Source organism: Danaus plexippus, chromosome Z, assembly GCF_018135715.1.
Source record: "Danaus plexippus chromosome Z, MEX_DaPlex, whole genome shotgun sequence".
NCBI lineage: Eukaryota > Metazoa > Arthropoda > Insecta > Lepidoptera > Nymphalidae > Danaus > Danaus plexippus.
The window spans coordinates 6,655,172-6,676,087 of record NC_083559.1 but is presented as its reverse complement, the minus strand read 5'-3'; the positions used below and the strand labels follow the sequence as shown (position 1 = coordinate 6,676,087).

Genomic DNA, 20,916 nt, shown 5'->3' with positions numbered 1-20,916 from the left:
TCAGAATATATATATAGTACATTGGCACTATTTTGATACATATTTGATATATATTGATACTATTATTTTGGTGTAAAAGTAAAGAAAAAGTTTTATCCACGATCAATGCCCTCATTCATCCATCAGTCATTACATACTTACATCTGAAAATTTATTATGTCCATCCATGTATCATCATACATCATAATTTTCTATATCACTACATACTTGTGTACTTATAATATGACTGAAGTTGGGAAGTAAAACAATATTTATAGTTAATAAAAATATTAATCCTGCGTCTTACTTCCAATGCACTCAATTCATTAAGAGGCAGCGCTGCTGGCTTTAGACTATCATACATGACTATCTCGATGTTATCCTTTAGCATTTCTGATTCCATATATAGGAGTTTTCGTTCCATCTCAGCACAACGACAAACTTCCGTGACATAATTTCTTTGAAAGGCCTTAACATCTGGTGTCATCTAAAAGTGAAATTAAAACTTAGTCCTGAAGAGACTATTCGACCAATGTTATATAGAATATCTCTATTTTCGGTCCGCTTGTTATAGTACTCAAAAAGTTAAGTTTAAAAAACGAGATCAAAGTTTCCTAAAGCTCATCAAAATTTTATTATAATAATGATTTTTTATAAATTAATAAATATTAAATCCAAACATTCGAATAGACATAAATATACTATATTATATATTTTTATTGTAAATTACTATTCTTACAACATATAACATATTGAATATTACCTTTGTTTTATTTTCTGTAGTAATACCTATATTTAGTACTAAATTAAAGTATTGTTGTTAATGAGAAATGAATTAGTAAAAATTACGGAGTCATTTTTGAAAATTCCCACGAACTACTATTTCCATTGAGCAATCAAAAATAAATTGAATCTTCGTAACTAAATAAGTTTGTTTTAACAATCTCGTTATATTGGACTTACCCTAGCTTTAAATATACCACCACTGCAACTAATGAGGTTCCTTTTAACCTCCTGGGGCCGAAGAGAATTTTAAGTTAGGGATTATTATGAATCCTTTTTCAATGAATTTATAACATCATTAAATGATATAAAAATTAAGCTTGGAAACCTCATTTCATCAGCATCTTATGTATACATTATTCACCGATATATGTATATACATATGTCTACACTACATAAGTGCTTAATACTTTATGCTTTATAAATATATATTTATATTCATGAAAATATAATGCTTATAAAAGTATAATACAATATTTTTTCAATTCATTGTTGCTGAAGTAATGCAAACTTAATTATAAGAAACAACACATTGACTCCAGACTGTTTTTTTTGCTATTTTGGTATAAATAAAAAACGGCACATTTAGAAAATAAATCACATTCAGCAGGTTAACTTTTATTATTTCTTTAGTTGCTGGAAGCTGGTAACGGTAGTTAAAAAGCAAGCAATGTGAAGGCTAAATGCACATCACACAAAAAAATTAAATTCTTGCTGACCTCAGAAAAGATAACTATTTTGTTACTTTTCTTAAGCTAGATCATCCTTCTTATTATTTTTGACATCAAGTGCTATTATATGTGGCATAAACACGACCCATTACCTAACCGTCTAACATTTGAATCTAAGATAGAGCTTGTGGACAATGTCATTGATATATCCAGGAAGCTATTTATATTATATTCTATCTTATGTCATATATCATGAAAATAATTATTTATGTTACATAATAGTATACAAAACGAAGCACTGATATTTTTTTAGTACAAAAATTTCTATATCTTTCCTTACCAGACAAAAGTCTTTAAGAATCAGCTTAACATATCTATCAAAAAATTGAGACCAGATATTTCACCTATTCAACTAAAAAACATCAAATCTTATTAATAATCCAAAGCATCTCGATTCATGATAACTATATAATTGTTTATTTATTACTACTCTCTAGGAAGCTACATTGAAACATTCCCATATAAAAAATATTGAAACATTCCAATTTAAAAAACAATCCCTTAATATTTCCATATATATTCTTAGTTTTACTTCTCATTCTTAGAATCTATTCATTTGGAACTATATACTAACATCTACGAATTGTGCGCAGCCCATCTCTCCGAAATGGGCGACAATTTCGAAGGCTGTTTCAGGCTGGATAAATATATCACAAAATGTCATAAGATCACTTCTCAACATGCATCCCATGTTTGGATGACAAATGAATCACTTTTTTTGTATCTAAAAATCGCAATACAAGCGAATAAATACTATATTTCTTATTTTCTTTTGATATTCAGTAAATTTTTCACTTATTGACAATCACATTCAATCAAAAAGAACACTCGCCTATTTGAATGACATATTTTTCTTTATAATCCAAGTCGTGCGGCTAATATTGCATTTTTTTTTCATTTAGATCCGTATTCAAAGTTGAATTAAAAATATTAGACCTGTAATGATTGGAAACAAAGTACAAAGATAACTTAACTTAAGTAATAAGTCATATGTTTATTTTAAATTCAATAGACATTTGCAAGATAATATTTGTATTTGTTTTGGAACACATTTCTGGCTAACATCAAAGTCGTAGCAACAAAAATGTTATAAATGTGAAACTCTGTAAATGTCTGTCTGTGTATTTATATGAATAAAGCTGAGCCCATTTTATAGTTTTGCTTGGTATATACATATTTTATAGATGTTAGGCTTGGAAAAGAAGATAAACTATAGGTACTTGTCCCTACAATAACAATGAAGCCTAGGGCCACATCCGTCGAAAAATGTTAGATTACTTTTTATAAGACTTAATTTTATTTAAATAATATCCAATTAACAACTTTCAATTGGAGAAAAAGCTTTTTTGTATCTTTGACAATGATTCTACAAAGCCCAATTTAAAATGCGTTCATTTTCAGTAACCCAAACTCCTTATGTTATTCTTGGATCCCTAAAGACCCGCAGGCAGTCAAATAATTTACTATTATAGAAGTAACTTTCGAGGTAGGCTGCAATATCCCTAGAGTCTATAGGCCTATTTTCTGCACACACATCAACCGTTGCCAAGGCTGAACTAGATAAAACAAAATTTTACAATTTATAGTTTCTGGTAAATTAAGGAGTATTAATAATAGCAGGTTTGGAGGTACTGAGGATTCAATTATGTAATAAACAACATTGTCTACTAAAAACATATAAAACATTTTTAAGAAATTCTTTTAAAAACACAATTTCAAGTGATCCTTTAAAAAGCTCGTTATCATAATTTATATTAAATACGGAGCAATAAAAATATATATCAAAAAGTACCGTTCCATTTAAAACCATTAAATGAATATTTTAACAAATTTAAATATGCTTTAAGAACATTTAAATTCACGAGGCTTCTGTAAATGGTAAACAGATTCATTAAATATTATAATTACTATGGTGTCCTTACTGCTATGGTTATTAATGTAGCTTTAGTAAATATACTAGGGATATTTCTAATATTAATTATGCTTTTATACAACGTGAAAATAATAAATGTTTAAGTATACACTTATATCTATATAAAAAAGGTAATTTATTATCAAAAAATATGTACAATGGTGGGTAAAATATAGTACCAAAGCATATTATGAATTATTTTTGTTTTAGTCTTTTTTAACAATACACTAGACTCTTTATTTGGATATTTAAAATTTAATCGGTTAAGGATTATCATAATAATACAAATAATTGTATACAAATAACTGTTATTAAAATTCCTAACTGGCTGCCTCCACTTGTAATGAGTGACTTATTTCTTCTTCTTACGATTATTTGATTTAATTTTGATTGATCAATACTCTTAATTAAATTTTATAGAAATTTAAAAATAAAATAAAGGTATCTATATTAAATTGTGATTTAAGGACATTAAAACCAATTCAATCGCAATCAAAATATTGTTGAATAAATATTGTTTAAAATATATATTTATGAATAGTATGCAATAGCCCACATGAAAATTTATTATAGCTGACTATTGGAAATATAAATGTCATTCACCAAATGATTTTGTTTTCACGTGAAATTTGGAACAGCGCGTATGATAAGCGAAGCTCTGATGACCAATTTTAGTCATCCCAATGAGTACTTACCATACGAAATATTTTAACCTAAAGCTTTATTAAACTTTTGAAACAAAAGATACAGACTTCAAAAAGGTTATATTGTTTTTGTTTGACTTATACTTTCTCTTTTTTTCGCTTCCACCGAATGAAATTTATTTTTTGTAGTGTAAAACACAAACTTTGACATGAAATGTACGTGCGGGAAAAAGTACAAGAGACGAACCTAAAAACACACAATAGTGTTGAAGCATGATAACCGTCGGTAAGTTCTTCCTATTTCTTCCTAGTTCTTCCTATTTCTTCCTACTTCCTAGTTTTGGGATAAGTCAAAAAAGGCCATCGGAGCTCTATAAACACCTGAGAGTTTCCAAGAGATGCGCACCTTAATCCATGATTGGTCGCCAGCATTACTAAAATTCTATCTCAATGCGTTCCAGATGACTCTCCCAGATCAGAGTAATTTAGTAAGATGGGGTAAAGGTACCGAAAAAACTTGCTATATCTATGGGAAGGCAGTTGGTACTGCTAGGCAATTGTTAGTGGGATGTAAGGTACTCCTGGATATTGGAAAATACGCGCGTCGTCACGATAGGGTTCTGGAAATCATACGTGAAGCGGTTAGTCTTTCGGTAGCCAGAGCGCAAAGGGAATTAACCACAAACGAGCGATCAGTACGTTTTGTGAGAGAGGGCACAGGGCTATAAAAACAAATGTCAAGCCTTATTCCATCCTTAAAGCGGCTACGGATTGGACTATAATTATGGATAAGTATGAGAAACAATACAAAATCCCCGAGGATATTTGTGCGTCGGCCTCCAGACTAGACATATTTATGTATTCGCGAATTTTAAAGCGCGTTGTGATGATAGAGCTTACGGTTCCTTGGGAAACCAACATCTCCAAAAGACCATACTATCAAGGTTAACAAATATTACGAGCTCACTAACGAACTCACTCGAAATAGGTTCGTCATGGATTTATACGCGGTAGAAGCGGGAGCGAGAGGTATAACGGCTAAATCTCTCTACAACCTACTAAAAGACTTGGGCCTGTCCAGAACTCATATCAATTCATTCTTGAAACGTGCTTCGAAGGCAGCCCTAGTAGGTTCTTTTCAAATATGGTTAGGTAGGGGGAGGAGTTTGGACAGTGGAGGTGAGCGTTTAACGCGCGTTAGTTAGGGGCCCCTTAAGCCTACGCCTGGGTCACAAGTCCCAGGCACTGTTGAAGCTCCTCTCCCTGCAACACGATGGACCCGGCACCCGCACGGTGAATCCATTGAACGCTAAGAGGTTTCGTCTTATCTAGTTTTTAAAGATTTTTCAAGGAGACGTTCAAATGTTAGAGTTAAAAAATATTTTATAATACACACAACTTAATCTATTCGGGATTGCATCTTTAATATGCTACCTTGTACATACAATATGCTATCTGTAGCACTCATTGAAACAACGCTAAAAATAAAATAATGCTCATCGTAGAAAGCTTTAAACAAGATATAATAAATTCGCTAGTATTTTTGTTCTCGTAAAAGTTCTTAGACGATACAATTTAATTAATAATAAATTAATCTCCTTACAAATATACTTTAAGTAACCAAAGGTTATCTGCTTTAATTTTACAAACAATTGCTTCACTATGTATTACATATTTCTTGAACCTACTCCAAATTTTTTGCTAACTTGTATTTTTTTATTTCTCTTCGCTACTCTTGGTATGAACTTTTCAGTTAAAAAAAAACCGTAAAAGTTCTAAAATTAGTTCATACTCAACCATTAAACAAACTTAAACAAGGTCTGTGAAATGAATGCCTGTGAATGAGTAAAAAATACTAAAACTTTGACAGAATTCGTCAACTTTGAAACTAACATTAATGAAGTTGATAAAATGAGAATTCTATATAAAAAGACATTTGAATGAAAGAGATAACAGGTAGCAAATACCCCGGATTGAATATGCAATTATATCAAATGGAGTAAGTATTTTTTTTTACCTTTTGTATTATTCTACACTTTATATGAGAAATAGATAAATAAATATTAAAATATTAATGAGTACAATTAATCGATGGGCTTTGAAACGAATTGAAAAGTAATAATTATAATAACGATAAAACAGTATATTATATACATTCACAAGTCCTTCTCGTTGTGAAGTTGCAGATTCAGGATGGCTGTTAAAAAATCTATTTAAATGTTGATATTTATTTATTACGCAGCAAAAAGAAGTTTATAAAATTATATTATCACAAACATGGGTCGTACTGAAAGCTTTTGTTTTATTTTCAAACAAAGACTCATTTATAATTTAATAATATAGGTAATAATTGATGTTGGTTTTTGTGACGAAATTAATTCTTATTAATTTAATTCAAATATTTTATTCATTTAAATAAATAAATTGTAAACATTTAGAAAATAGAAAAACAAAACTCACGTTTTAAGAAAGATGTAGTAAATTCATAAATTCAGTTTTCCAATGTATATAAAAAATTTGTGACAAGTGCTTTGCTAATACATCCGAACCTGTGTGCATCAACTTATATTCGACAGAAAAAATACTGAATTGCAAAAATATTCCCGTACTAAATGCAATATAACTGTTATTGTTCGAATAAAAGACATTAAAATTTACAATGAAAACAATTTTTTTTATAAATGCATAGAACGAATGATGATTAGTAATTTAGAGTATCTAGAACGATGCAATTGTAACTTGCGAGTGTTCTAATTGAAACAAATTGACCTAAATATTTACAAAGTGCCTTATTTTTTCTTTTACCTGACGAAAGAACATCGCCGTTCTCCTTCCTCAATTATGAGTCAATTAAAATGAGACCTTTCTTAGTTTGTAAGACTAACAAAAGTTACTCTTACAAACTTATGGTAAATAATTCAATTTAAAAGGTAAACCTGACCAAAATTTGTGTTTGCTTTTTTAAACACTGTTACTGACTCTTAAACTACTTTATTGAGCGTTCTACTGTAGACCACTTTCTCCAAGACAGAATTCTAGGACTTTTAATTTTAATAATTCTTTAAAGTATTTAAAACAGAACTTAATTATTTTTATGTAAGCGTTACTTCTTCATTTAAGAATCGATTTTGGTTGGTCTTATTTGTTTCACTATATAAATATGTAGTAAAATATTTATTTTGCATATATTTTAGATTACATGTAAATGTGTCTTCAATTATAGTGAATATAATTTGTTTTCATAGAAAACCCGTTAGAAGGATTTAAAAACAAAAACCACCATTTAAAATTTTTTATACAATTCGTAAAGGTTATCACCAAATCAATATATTTCATGTTTCCATTTCACCACATAATAGCTTTTATAAATAGTTTAATAACTATAGAAAAAAGTATGATTTTTCGGCAGCAATACATTATTCTCAATTAATTGAAGTCACCTGGGTAAAATAAGAAATTAATTATATCGATTCTATCTTTGAATATTTTATTACAAGACAAAACTTTACCAAACCCGACTAAGTTACATAAAAATAAAAATTTTATGTTAATTAATTAAAATTAATAAGTAATATACCATTGCATAAAGTATTCCAACATAATATACAAAAAATTTTGATAGCTGTTCAGTATTTGGCATTAAAAAAAAATTGGACATCCATCCAGTTCTCCTAAATGGAAATCGATTTAATACTGGTTAGCTTTTATGGCCGAGCACAAGCTGTCAAAACTATAGAAATCGCTTTTTATCTGTCATTCAAAAAGACAAATCAAATTTTTATCCACTTTATATTTCTTTTTACATGCTTCATTGTTTTCATTATTTGAAGGGCATGAATCAACATTTCAGTAAAATATTTTTGAACGCAAACTTGACTTAACTTGCTTTTTTTACTATTATGTTTAAAAACAATCAAAAATGATAGAAAACATTTATATGATTAAAAATATTACGTAATAAAAATTTGAATGATATCTTTAAACTATAAATAATTGTTTTTATTCATGGATTCAATGTATCTTTTTAAATACAAAATTTTATATTATACTTTCTGTTTGACTAACTATTTTTGTTAAATTTTGCTTGGTTTTAATTTCCAAGCATAATGCAACTTTATTACAAGAAATAACAATTTACAATATTGCTTAGGTTTCAAGGTAATTTTTTTAGAAATTAACATTAATCAGATGATACATTACTTTTATTTCTAATGGAAAAGAAAATCTATTCCATCTTACAAATGTTATATTTTACATTTACATAATTAGCAGAGGTACTGCTTGATGTCTCATGTTATTCACCAAATGACTTTTAATCTAATCTAGAATGTATTAAGATTTCAATGGTTACATCTAGCAGAAACTTATGTTGGATAAAGTACAAGTTTATAATTAATGTGTCTTTTCTTGTACGTGCTAGTTTACGTCTCCAGGCGAATCTGATATTAAGGTTGTTAGCTCGTATACATGCTACTTTATCCAAGTTTTAATAAAACATTATATGGAATTGTATATCAACCTGATTATTATTTGCAGTATTCAGATGTATGAAGGTAAACTCTTATAAATTCAAGGTAGAAGTTACACTTTTTTGGTTAATAACATTAATATAAGCTATAATTAATCGACAATTCATATCCATACCTCTTCATTGTTATGAAAAAGAGTTGACTAAAAATATACAAGGAATTCTTAAATTTATAAAACAAAGAAAATTTTGTTGTGGTTTTCAATATTTTTTTAAATATATGATTCTCCTTTTTTAACGTTACTATGAAGAAAACAACATAAACAAAAATATATTAAAAATGTCTTATTATTGCTTATTCCTCGCTAGGTTTTATTTTTTAGGTTTAGTATTCGAGTGAAAGCGCAAACCATTTAGTTATTTTATTTTCTTCTTGTAAGAAGCTTTCAGTAAAATATGAGGAAAACATTTTCAAATAAGCTTTTGTTTTCAAGTCAATACGACTTATGATGCAGGGACTTTTAACAAATAATATTATAATGGAATGTTTGGAATAAATACAGTGGATGGCTAAAAATATTTCAGTTTTATATACATATACGTGTCTATACCATGATCGATTTTATGAACACAAGAAGAAACTAAATACAACATCAAATTCGATTAAAATTTTTATTTTATAAATAATTCCTTTTTTTGACTGGTAAAAAATTCATCTTCATTATCATCATCATCAGCCTATCGGAGCCCACTGCTGAGCAAAGGCCTCTTCTCACATGGAGAAGGTAAGAGCATTAATCGTCACGCTTGCTCAAGACGGGTTGGAGATTTCAATCTTATAATTTGAAATTATAGGACCAGGTTTCCTCACGAAGTTTTCATTCGCCGTCTGTCAGTGGTGTCTAAATACTCTTAGAAAGTACATATGAAAAGATCACATTGGTACTTGCCAGGGTTCGAACCCGCGACCTCACGTGTGAGAGACGGGCCTTTAACTTCCAGGCAACCACGACAAAAAAATTCATCTTCATATTACTATCTATTTATTTTCACCAAGAGTGTGTTTATTCATTATAAACTTTTTTGATGCAATCTGGGTTGCAATTTAACTTCGGTAAAACTGTATTTTTATACAGTATAACTAAAGTAAAATGCTGAAGCGACTTCGTGAAATCGCCCCTTTTTTAAAAATATTTTTATATTTTATAGATTCAGGTCCCAATTCCAGTTCCAGCAGCAATACATGACTGAAAAACCGATTGCAGTCAATAAATGCGTACACCAAAACACAGTTCATGTTATTGGCGGTCGAATTTGATACCCATTTCAATTTAAAGTTTTGTAAAATATGTCTCAAATACCAAAGCCATTATTAAAACGAACTTATTTTGTTACAATTGAATTAATTTGAAATGTATACATACTTGCTGCAAGGGATATGATATTTGAAACATAAGAAAATAAAAAACTTATTTAAATTATATTTAACCAGGTATTAAATATTAGGAAATGTCAGTAAACTATCGGAAAGATACTACAAGGTACTGATATTCAATCTCTATACTCTAATAACTAGGCCGTGGTAATCGTTAATTTACATTTAAATATTTTCAATCATATCGATATTTTATATACAGATATTATGCTTCTTATAATTAATTTGTTTGGAATTTAGCAATATGAGCAGTAAACGTTAATTTTGAAAGTCATGAGCTCCGAGTACAAAGGACCCTTTACACCCCCATGTTAAATTATGATTCGAATCCGATTTAATTATTGCTACCCCTTATAATCTTTACTTCTATATTGCAGTATAAATCGTTTATTCTATAAGACGCTATAAAATTGTTTCGTTTGAAACTAAAAGTTTGTTTATTAAAATATATATTGTTTTATTATTCTAATTATGTAAAATACACTGGTTATTGTGCCATATGTAGAAATCATTGAATTTTTTATGAGAATATGGTTCATATATTCTTTTATATTTTAAGGACAATAACAAAATTGTTTAGTTCATTAGGAACAAAGACTGTCATATCTATTACAAATGAAAAACCAATGAATGAAACTAAAAAGTAATACATGTTAAAACATATGGAAATCAAAACTTAATTAATTGCGTAATTATATTATTGTTATCTATTAAATAATTGAATTTCTTTCTTTTGTAAATGTTCTTTTCCGAACATTTACAAAAAAACATTCAAACGAAAATATTTTTATTAATGTCTTGTAAAACTACAGATTCTTATTGCTGTAGATGACAGAGTACGTGACGTCAAAAAATTTTGTAAAATTAAGTTTTGTGCACCGAGTAGTATTGCAAAATGAATATGATATTGAACCGACCAAAATAGATGCAGGAATACTATACCAATTGCCTAATAGGAGCAATTTTCCCTTTGGCCGTGGATAAAATACACGTCAGTCGGTTTGGCAAGAAAACACGTGTCAAATCTATTGTTATACTATTATTATTTAAGAACGATTGTTTATATGTTTGTTATATCAAAATATTTGACTTTTTTTCAATTACTTCAATTGTTCAGACCAATATCTCTGTATTTGTTGTGGACGTTACTGTTAAAAAATTATAAATAGATAGTAAATTATAAATCATATTTTATTTTTCTCACATTATTTAACTACAGACCATAGAAATATTAAAATGTTCATTCATATTTTTTTGAAGCTTCTATTATAATATTAAATATTGGCAAAATACTCATTTGAAATGTAACAATACACAATAAAACAGTGTAAAAGGGATAACAGAATATCATTTTATTTAACTTCTTTGTAACTTGGTAACTCCTTTATACTTATAAATATTTAAAAATCAATTTTATGAATAATTTATGGACCTGAAATTATTTTTATAAATTGTCCAAATAGTTCAACCTATAAGTAAAAAAGAACGAAAATCATTTTCTTAATATATTGTCTTAATTGTTAGTTGTATTTTATACGATGTAGTAGCACCTTGTTATTTTTCCGGCAATGAGATCTGTAACAAAAGTCAGTATATTTCTGTATAGCTCACGGTTAAACATAGGCTCGCCCACGCTGCTCTCCCGCAGATGCCGTCACCTTTCGATTGCCCAGTTCCATCTGCCTGCCCGCCGCCTAAACACGCACCAGGTCAGTGGATATCTTCAGTATATATTAACCCTCGCTTCAGTATATGATTTCTCGCTGTTTGCGAATTTCTCTAAACATACCTTTTTATGCGGTGCGATGTTAAAGTTCTGTCTTTGAGTGCTATGTATTGTTAATTACTATTCGTACAATTGTGACTCTTATCAAAATTCCAAATATGAAACAAAAGTTTACTTGGTACGTTGAAATTCAAATTCTATCACGAGTACTAATGCGTAACGTCCAAGTTGCATTACACAATACCAGCCTGTCTGAACAAAAACCGGGTTTCGATACTAAAAATATCCCCATATCGAATGTTTGCGATATCTATTTTGGAATTTGTTCCACTCTTCATTGCACACGCCGGTTCTGTTGGAACGTAATCCATCAGGAAATTTGATCGATTGAGCTTTTTTAAAATTCCTCCAAAACAAAAAAAACATGAATTTACAAACTTTGTTGTTGTGAGATGTTACGTGAATGTAACTTTTGTTTCCTGGTTTCCTACGCTTTATTTATTTATAATATAAATTAAATAAAGAAATTAGTTTTTTAACTAAGATAATTAAAGGTAAATGGTTAATAAAACGTAGACAGATTATAAAAGAATTTTACGGCATAAATTATAATATTAAAAATTTTAAGTCTTTAAATAATCTAATTTAAAATACTAATTTTGCTTTTATATCCATTATTAAACTGCGTTTAATATTATCAATTATTCTTAAAAGACATCATTTGGATAATAGAGAATAAAGAAACAATATTAGGTGCGCTTGAGTGACTTTGAATCACATAACAATATTCAATTCTACGATATCTAGAATTCGATGTCAAACTATCAAAAGTATAAACGAGTGTAATAGGAAAAAATGTTATATACAAAACTGTAACAGGTAGTTACTATGTATATAACGAAAGCTTTGTTAAAATACAACCAAAACGCTGATACAAAAAAAAGTATTCAATTGTTCTCTGAAACCAAATATCGGATACTTAAAATAAACTGTTTCTTTTCCTTAAAAAGTGTCGATTGCCTAATAGTTTAAATTTATAATATGAAAGTCAATAAAACTTAATTTGTACAAATGGCAGTTATTTACACAATTCACACTTAACATTATGAAGAATTTTAAATTTTATTAATTAATGCACAAATCATTGGAATATCTAAAATACAAATTAGCTCATTCCTGTAATTAATCTTGGAAAGTTTTAATTTGACACACTTTTTAAGTAAATATTATTAATATGAAACGATTAGTTTTGAAAACAAACATCAGCTCAACCAGAAAAAAACTCACATAAAATTATATTCATCGTTATGATTATAAAAAACAAACAATATATGAACAAATATTTTTCATATCTTATTGTATTTATTTATCTTTTTATAATCCACAGAAAATAATTATAAATATATCAAAATGAGCCGAGTTGGCAGAGGAAGACGTACACGAGTCTATGACTGTAATTATAACAAAGGCGAGAGCTATTACCGTCCAGTATTAGATCGTTTGGACGGTAAGGTGCCGTTAGTGAAGGAACCCGAACCGGAACGGATCAGGTCAGATGTAGAAACTCGTATTCGCAGCGCTCTAGATGACATCGAGGCCCCAGCAGAAGAATTCTTTGACTCGAGAGGCGCCCGCGCTATTCGAGGCAAACCACTGTCTTCGTCCTTTGAAGATAGTGACTTGGGAGAAGAAGTAAGATATTTTTGCTATTAAATAATTAAGGGAAAGCGATATTTAAAAAAAAATATGGAATTTTAATCAGTTTGGTATCAGTAACAAATATTTGAATAATTTTTATTACTATTCAGAAAATACGTAATGGTAAACATATATGTAGTAGAATAATCTTGCAATTAATATCCATTATGCATTAACAATATCTGATAAATTGTCCAAAAGCCTTTTTGTATAAAATTGGATTTCGAAAATAACCCATTTAAACCATAACGTTCATATTTCATATTTTGTTTTAAATATCAGGCAATAGAAATTTAAAGTTATTTCACAACCTTTTATCCAAGAAAATATTTCCTAAAAATGGTCAGGATATATATATTTATCAAAGAAACCATAAGACTTTTTAGTAATTTCTCAGTAAAAGGAAAAATTTAGCGTTTGAATGATTAAATTACAGCCACATGAGACTAACAGCAAATAAACTGCTAAAAAAACTCCACGGAAAACATTTACCAGCTCTTTTTAATAAGCTTTTTGTAAACTATGCAAATATCTGATAAATAGATTTTAGCTATAACCGTTTCCCAAGCCACTTTGCATTTTTGGGAACTAACGCCAATACTGGGTACGGTCCTTCAAACCATCTAATACAACCACAGCACTAGATCGTTTTAGAGATAATGGGTTTTGATACTTCTTCTCTAGCCTCCACATAAAGCAAAATTTTTGGGTTCAATTTCTTCTACACTACTGATTTTCAACACCATCCCTAACGCTTTACCTAACGTATTGAAGGTAGTTCCTCACTAGAGCCAAGTCATTAAAGTTGCTATGAAACATTGCAGCTATCCCCTAAAACACCATTGGGTAACTTAAAATATCTTGACCTTTTTAAAGGTTAACCAAAAATCACTACATACACTAATATACTGAAATATTAATTCCAGAGTTCAATAGAAAGGTTCAAGAGAATCTATTATTTAAAATTCTATAGCAATTACTTAATAAAATTAAAATAAAAAGTGCTTTTTAAGATAGAATCAATATAATTTATCAATTCAATTCAAGTTCGTAAAAATATATCATTTTTTTTCTCTTTTGGTAGAAATGTGAATTAATATAGTTAAAGATATCCATTTAACTTATAAACCCTAACTTTATATTTGTTAATTAATTTTCATAAAGACGGTTTATTTTTTTTTAACGCTAGGACAGTTAATATTAACTTGAGAAATCGGTATTGAGAAAGTATCCAACAAATATACTTGGTTATATAAACTTTTAAAGTCAGATGATTAAATGTCTATTTCATCCACAGACTATGGAAGATGACTTGAAATAGTATTATTAGACCAATATATGAGCATAGAACTACTTGTTTAACTTTATACACTATACCAGCTGTTTGTGTAACTAAATATGTATATTCAAATTAATCTCCGAAATTACGATCGTGGGTTTGATTGTCATTTGAATGCCGTATTGATTATTCAAACTACAATTAGGCATAATGCGCACTAAAACGTAATCCTATTTGGCATTACATATGAACACATTTAACTATTTTCGGTAGTGTATCATTTCTATTTTCATAAATGCCATGAATAAATCGTCATACCTGCATAACGAGACTTAGCGGAGGCGTCAAACGGGGTTATATGAAATGTGTTGCATACCATGAACATTCTACACATCTATATAAAACAAAATATTTAAATATAAAAACTTTGTGAAAAGTTTCACTACTATTCGAACTTCTTGTCTATAGTATAGTTTATGAAGACAAAGCATCTTTAGCGATTGTTCTCGTTTTACGAGTGACAATTAATAATATTATTGTATTATAAAAAAAGGGTGTAATTTTCACCCATTTTTAGACTGCGTCTCGTATATACTAATAATATATATAATTTTATACCGCTGATAGCTTTATAATAAATAAACAAAAATCCCATTTCTTTTTTCAACACATATTTATTTCATACATAAAAAAAACGAAACAAAACAAAAATAAAAAAATTATATTTGACTTACAACGTTATTTCTTAATTTGAATATTTATTATATGTGAAAGAAAACTATTTATAGCAATTTCAATTTCCGAGTCTCCTTAGTCTAGTTATAGAAAAACATGATCTTATCATCCGGGCGACAATCAACAGGTTGGACCTTAAGTAGGCTATGTTGTTAATTTTATTTTAGTTTCTTATTTAAGATAATATAATGTTGTTCTTACATAAACTGCTTAATATATTAAAAATAAATAATTTACAAAACAAAACAATATTTAAAAGTAAAATAAAGAAAGTACATAAAAATGTTATATTAATTAGTACCGTTATTTTCTTTGGAGATTTCGTTCATCACAAATAATGAGCGATACACGATAAATGTAGTATCATTGCAAAATGAGAACAGATAATGAGGTCGGGAAGAAAAGATTTATTGCCACAAGCGAAGGAAGTTGCGTGTTGTGTTACTGTATTGTGAGTAAATTAATGCTACTAAAAACTATATATAGATGAGATTTCTTTCATAAAAACGCATAATTTTGTTTGAACTTGTATATTCTTAGAAAAAAAGTGCTTTTAACTAATCACCTAAACATCTGAGTTATATAATTGTTTGAAAACACGTCTCGTGGTACATTATGTCAATCAAATAGTTTTTGCTCTGTTTATATATATATTATATAGGATTTTCATTTTTTTTTTATCTACATGAAGAATTGTTGATATGTATTGGAGTAAAAAGCTAACATAAATGTAACTATTTCATATGATTTGAGATATTCCATTGCTTGCACATAACTTTGAATAAGGCAACTTTGTTAGTCTTCTAGATGCTATTCGTGGCGTCATAAGTATTCTTCAAAATTTAATTTCTTGTTTGTTATTCAAAAGTTTTTATATATAGCAGAATAAGTAGCTTGAGTACTTAGATGTGAAGAAATTGCAAACATAAAATATTGATAAGATGTGCTCTCTTAAGGAAACTATTGAGTACTTATTCTTGCAATAAAAGAAGATACTCAAGTTGCAAGATTCTTGAGATAAATTGTTTTTAAACAATTTATTTTAAAATACAATATACATATGTGAATGTTTGATTTGTGTCTGAGATATGTATATAAGAAATATACATTACGTCGTCAGAACTATTTTAAATTAAATACATATGATTATTTAATTTTTATATAGTACGCCTCGTAAGACTAATTCGTCAAAGTCATTAATAAAATTTCTATGTTGTTTTAATAACCTAGATATTATAACGGGATTTAGAAAGATCAAACAAATAATAAAATCAATTGTAAGTTTTAATCATACTTTGTATTTTAGATAGGATTAAAATAATGTTAAAATTTTATTATAAAGTGAAATATCCATGAATCATTAAAAATACATTAAAAGACATCATTGGAATCATATTCTTGCTTCTTGATTTGCACATTCATTTCAACTGTTATCGCTTGAGAAATGAGCAATTATTTTCTCATTTGTTTTAAATATACAACCAAACGTATTGTTATGAATATTCGAGCAATTAGCGAAGAATATTCTCAGCACAGTGGTAGAGACAGTTAAACATTTATGTTTAAAAAGAAATAGTTATTCTATAAATCTCTTATAAAACACAATTCATAACAAACGAGAAATTTCAAGGATTTGATATTTTTCTATTATCTGTATTCAATAAAACACCCACTCGAAGTTTAAAATTGTGCGCTTTTAAAATATAATAGTTTGTTTATTTTTGTATATGTTTCACCATTTAATACCATTTGTGCGACTCTACAAAGCATTTTCTACTCTTTCAGAAGAGCTTTCTTTTACTAAACAGAGGGCTAAGCCGGTAAAACCTACACGGTCTGTGAGGAATAATATGAAAATAATTCCATACCGTATAAGCTTTTGGAATGTACGCTACAATACTATATATAAATAATAAATACTATAAATAAATATATATTACATGTATAATTACTTTACCATTTGGTAATTTTTATATATTTTTATATATGTTGTATTTTACACTAAACGATGTCTTGAAAGAAAAAATAACCAGCATATATCTGATATTCCTATACATAAAGGTCCGTTAAATAAGACTCAAAGCAACCCACGTAAAAATGAAATAAATCTATTCAAGCAGTTTAAAGTTCCCTTTGTATATTCTTTAGAACATATTTATGTTGAACTGCTTCTGCCCACCTCATTTTAATAATACACATCTTCAACAATATCTGTTTAGGTAAAGAGAAGCAACTTTTTTTTATTTAACTCCAACAATTAATCGTGCCATAAATATAGTTACAAATAAAAAAAAAGTTTTTTATTATACGTTACATTTATAACTTATACAGAGTCCTAGTTTAATACAGTGATATAAAACTATTAAAATTATAGATTAGATGACAACCAGTCTCCAGGTTTGATGAAACCGGAACGTTCGTTTCTTTCGATTGCATGGTTCAAATATTATGACCCAGCTCTAATTCTCACTGAAAGGGCCATCATTGAGCCCGGTGTTGATAAGTGGCTTTACAACCTTAACAAGAATTATAACAGGATAAGCTGTGTGATATTGATATAATATTATCACTCAGTTACTCCTTCATAGATAAAAACCCACCAAACACGTTGTACTCTTTCAAGTAATGGGAAACTTCTTTCCCACTTAAAGATCCGATTATAAACAATTGAGGCAATAAAGTACTTTAAAAATTGCATTGCGCTCCGTATTATCTTTATATAAGGCAAACACATTGATACAGTTTTTTAATCGCCCTACTCCATTAAAATATCACACGATATTTTAAAATATATAAGCGCAAAAATAAGAAAACACGATAAACTACTGTATAAAATTGTCAATAAATAATAAAAATAACAGAATCAACATAACCAAAGAGTAACTTCAAACAAAGCCACAAGTTTCCTGTATTTGTATTTTCTATTCCAGCTTGCTATTTCAGGACTTGATTATCAATCTCACGGTAGCCGTTTTCAAATTATATGATAAATAGCCTGTATATGGTTTGGTCATGTTCAATCTGATGAAACGTGGTAAGCTCTTGTATAAATGGAAACTTACTATGACCACAAACCTGGTATAAATGAAGCTCCGGAATATTCAAACCGATATTGCATTCAAATGAAATTGACATGGATGCTTTGAGAGCAAATCCGAGTAAACATAACAGACCAAACGAGCGACAATAATTATAGCGTTTCAGTTTTACTAAATGGTCTTAAAAGTTAACATGTCTACATTAATATTTGGTCACAGACAGAGTACATGTGAGTGATTTTATGTAATTAAAAACAAAATAATAGTAATATTTTATTTTCTAGCATAATACTAAATTTGATGTATATGTGTTAAGGACCTACTTAAGGAATTAGTGTTTAAAATATAACATCCTATCCTTATAATACTTATTTTAAGTAATTGATGAATTATGAATATTAAAAGCATTTTTTTTTTTGTTTCATAAGGTTTTCTTGTTTTCACACGAAAATATGTTATATTTAATAGCTTCGTTTAGTGTGACATTAAAGTGCAGCCAACGTTTTAGGTTAATTTAAGAGCTCTTCATAGAGCTTCTCCATAAAATTTAAAAGTTGCAAAATTTTTAAATGCTGTTTAAATTCTTATGTAAGTTTCTCAAGTATAACAGTATATCTTCAAACAAAGATACTTCACATAAGTTTATATTATTTAAATCAATATGACATAATTAAATTCGTTGACATGGCCTCATAATCTATTTTAATCAATATTCAGTATTTCTAGGCAACAATTAACTAACTGAACTGTTTGTAGTGCAATTGAAGTGGAGTTATTTAATTTTCTTTTATTACACACATGATTTTTAGTTAAATATTATAAGCCCTAAAAAGTTTTTTATATTAAAGATATGAATTTATTTACCACATTTTTTAAAGGTATTCGAAGGTTAAATGTCTCATCTAGACATCCGTACAATATATCCGTACAGTATATACAGATTATAGTTTTGATAAACTCCTTTTTGATTTAAACATCTTTGAGACGAAACCTCTTAGCATTCAATGGATTCACCGTGCGGGTTCTGGGTCCATCGCCTTTCACGGAGAGGAGCTTCAACAGTGCCTGGGACTAGCGATCCAGGTGTAGGTTTAAGGGGCCCCTATCTAACGCGCTTTAAACGCTCACCTCCACCGTCAGAGCTCCTCTCTCAACCTAACCAAATTTGAAAAGAACCTACTAGAGCTGCCTTCAAAGTACGTTCCAAGAATTAATTGATATTAGTTCTAGACAGGCCCATGTCTTTGAGTAGGTTGTAGAGAGATTTTGCCGTTCTACCTCTCGCTCCCGCTACTACCGCGTACAAATCCACGACGAGCCTATTTCGAGTGAGTTCGTTTGTGAGCTCGTAATATTTATTGACCTTGATGGCATGGTCTTTGGGGACATTGGTTTCCAAAGGAACCGTAAGCTCTATTATCACAACGCGTTTTAAAATCCGCGAATACATAAATATGCGTGTCTGGAAGACGACGCACAAATATCCTCTGGAATTTTATATTGTTCATATCATTATAGTCCATTATATATAAAACTATAAAATTATAATTGAAGTAAAAGTTCTATACCTAACAAATCCTAGAGGAAATAGAAACACTTTCATTTAGATAATCTATTGAAATCATAAAGTTTGTTTTGATTTCAATTAGTTATATCCAAGACTAGAAATTATTAATCAACTAGTTATGTTTTTAGATATTTTGTTTTAAATTTTAGAATTTTAATTTATCATATATAAAAATTTAATATTTGATTTTTCGTACTTTACAGATAACAGAGTCACTAAAGCGACTGCGTGCAAGCAAAAAATCTTCCCGTTTTACTGATGATCTTGACTTTGAGAACAGCATCTCGAGCATTGAAAATCGAATGAAAATTTCGGACAAAATCCTAGAGAGCGTTGGTTTAGGTGCCTCTGAAATGAGTAGTGCTCGCAAAGCTCTTAAAGAAAACGAAGAACGTACAGAAAAACGTATTGCTCGCCGCCTAAATGAAGAAAATTCGTTGACAAAATGGTCAGCTTTAAAAGATTTCGACGAAGAGAGTGCCGCAGCACAACGAGCAAAGGCAACAAGGGCTCGTTTGTCGGACTTGGAGGATGAAATGACGGAATTGAGTGAGAAAACAGCAGCAAGGGAAAAACGCGCCGCCCGCCTTAGAGCACTCGTCGCTGACACCGAATCCGCAGACACGACGGTCACAGCAACAAAGATGACTGTTCGCGCTGAAAAAGAGAAAAAACAAGTGACCTTCTAAGCAAAACATAACTTATGATATAATATACATATATCCCAAAATGCTAACAGAAACTCTTCATTTATAGGGACTTATTGTTGGGTATAGATAAATTTACCAGACAGTGTATTCCTGCATTTCTCAATGTAAAATGTTCTAGTCGGTATTTCTTTTATATTTTCATAGAATAAATAGATTTGCATAAACCTACTACGTTTATATTTAATTATATAAATAAAATTTTATTAAATAA

The 20,916-nt window shown here is 29.0% G+C and overlaps 2 protein-coding genes across 5 annotated transcripts in view; one reads left to right on the top strand and one right to left on the bottom strand.

Moving 5' to 3' along the window:
- LOC116777584 (V-type proton ATPase 116 kDa subunit a 1-like) overlaps positions 1-11,672 on the bottom strand; it is a 19,339-nt gene extending 7,667 nt beyond the window's left edge. For 2 of the 4 annotated variants that reach the window (XM_032671216.2, XM_061526590.1), the window contains exons 1-2: positions 2,068-2,311; positions 287-466 (exon numbers count right to left, since the gene is read on the bottom strand). In XM_032671216.2, the coding sequence (XP_032527107.1) occupies positions 287-466; positions 2,068-2,184 (297 nt within the window). In that variant the 5' untranslated portion in view covers positions 2,185-2,311. The other 2 variants (XM_061526588.1, XM_061526589.1) reach the window with 2 other exon arrangements.
- Positions 11,525-20,916, top strand: LOC116777585 (uncharacterized). Its single transcript, XM_032671217.2, has 3 exons — positions 11,525-11,661; positions 13,066-13,370; positions 20,199-20,916. The coding sequence occupies exons 1-3, from the start codon at positions 11,601-11,603 to the stop codon at positions 20,682-20,684; spliced, it is 852 nt and encodes a 283-aa protein (XP_032527108.1). The 5' UTR covers positions 11,525-11,600; the 3' UTR covers positions 20,685-20,916.

Bases quoted from the DNA above. Each gene is read 5' to 3' on its own strand.
- LOC116777585 (XM_032671217.2), top strand. From the start codon at position 11,601: ATGCCGTCACCTTTCGATTGCCCAGTTCCATCTGCCTGCCCGCCGCCT. The intron at 11,662-13,065 runs GTCAGTGGATAT...TATAATCCACAG, and splicing joins GCCGCCTAAACACGCACCAG to AAAATAATTATAAATATATC. The intron at 13,371-20,198 runs GTAAGATATTTT...CGTACTTTACAG, and splicing joins ATAGTGACTTGGGAGAAGAA to ATAACAGAGTCACTAAAGCG.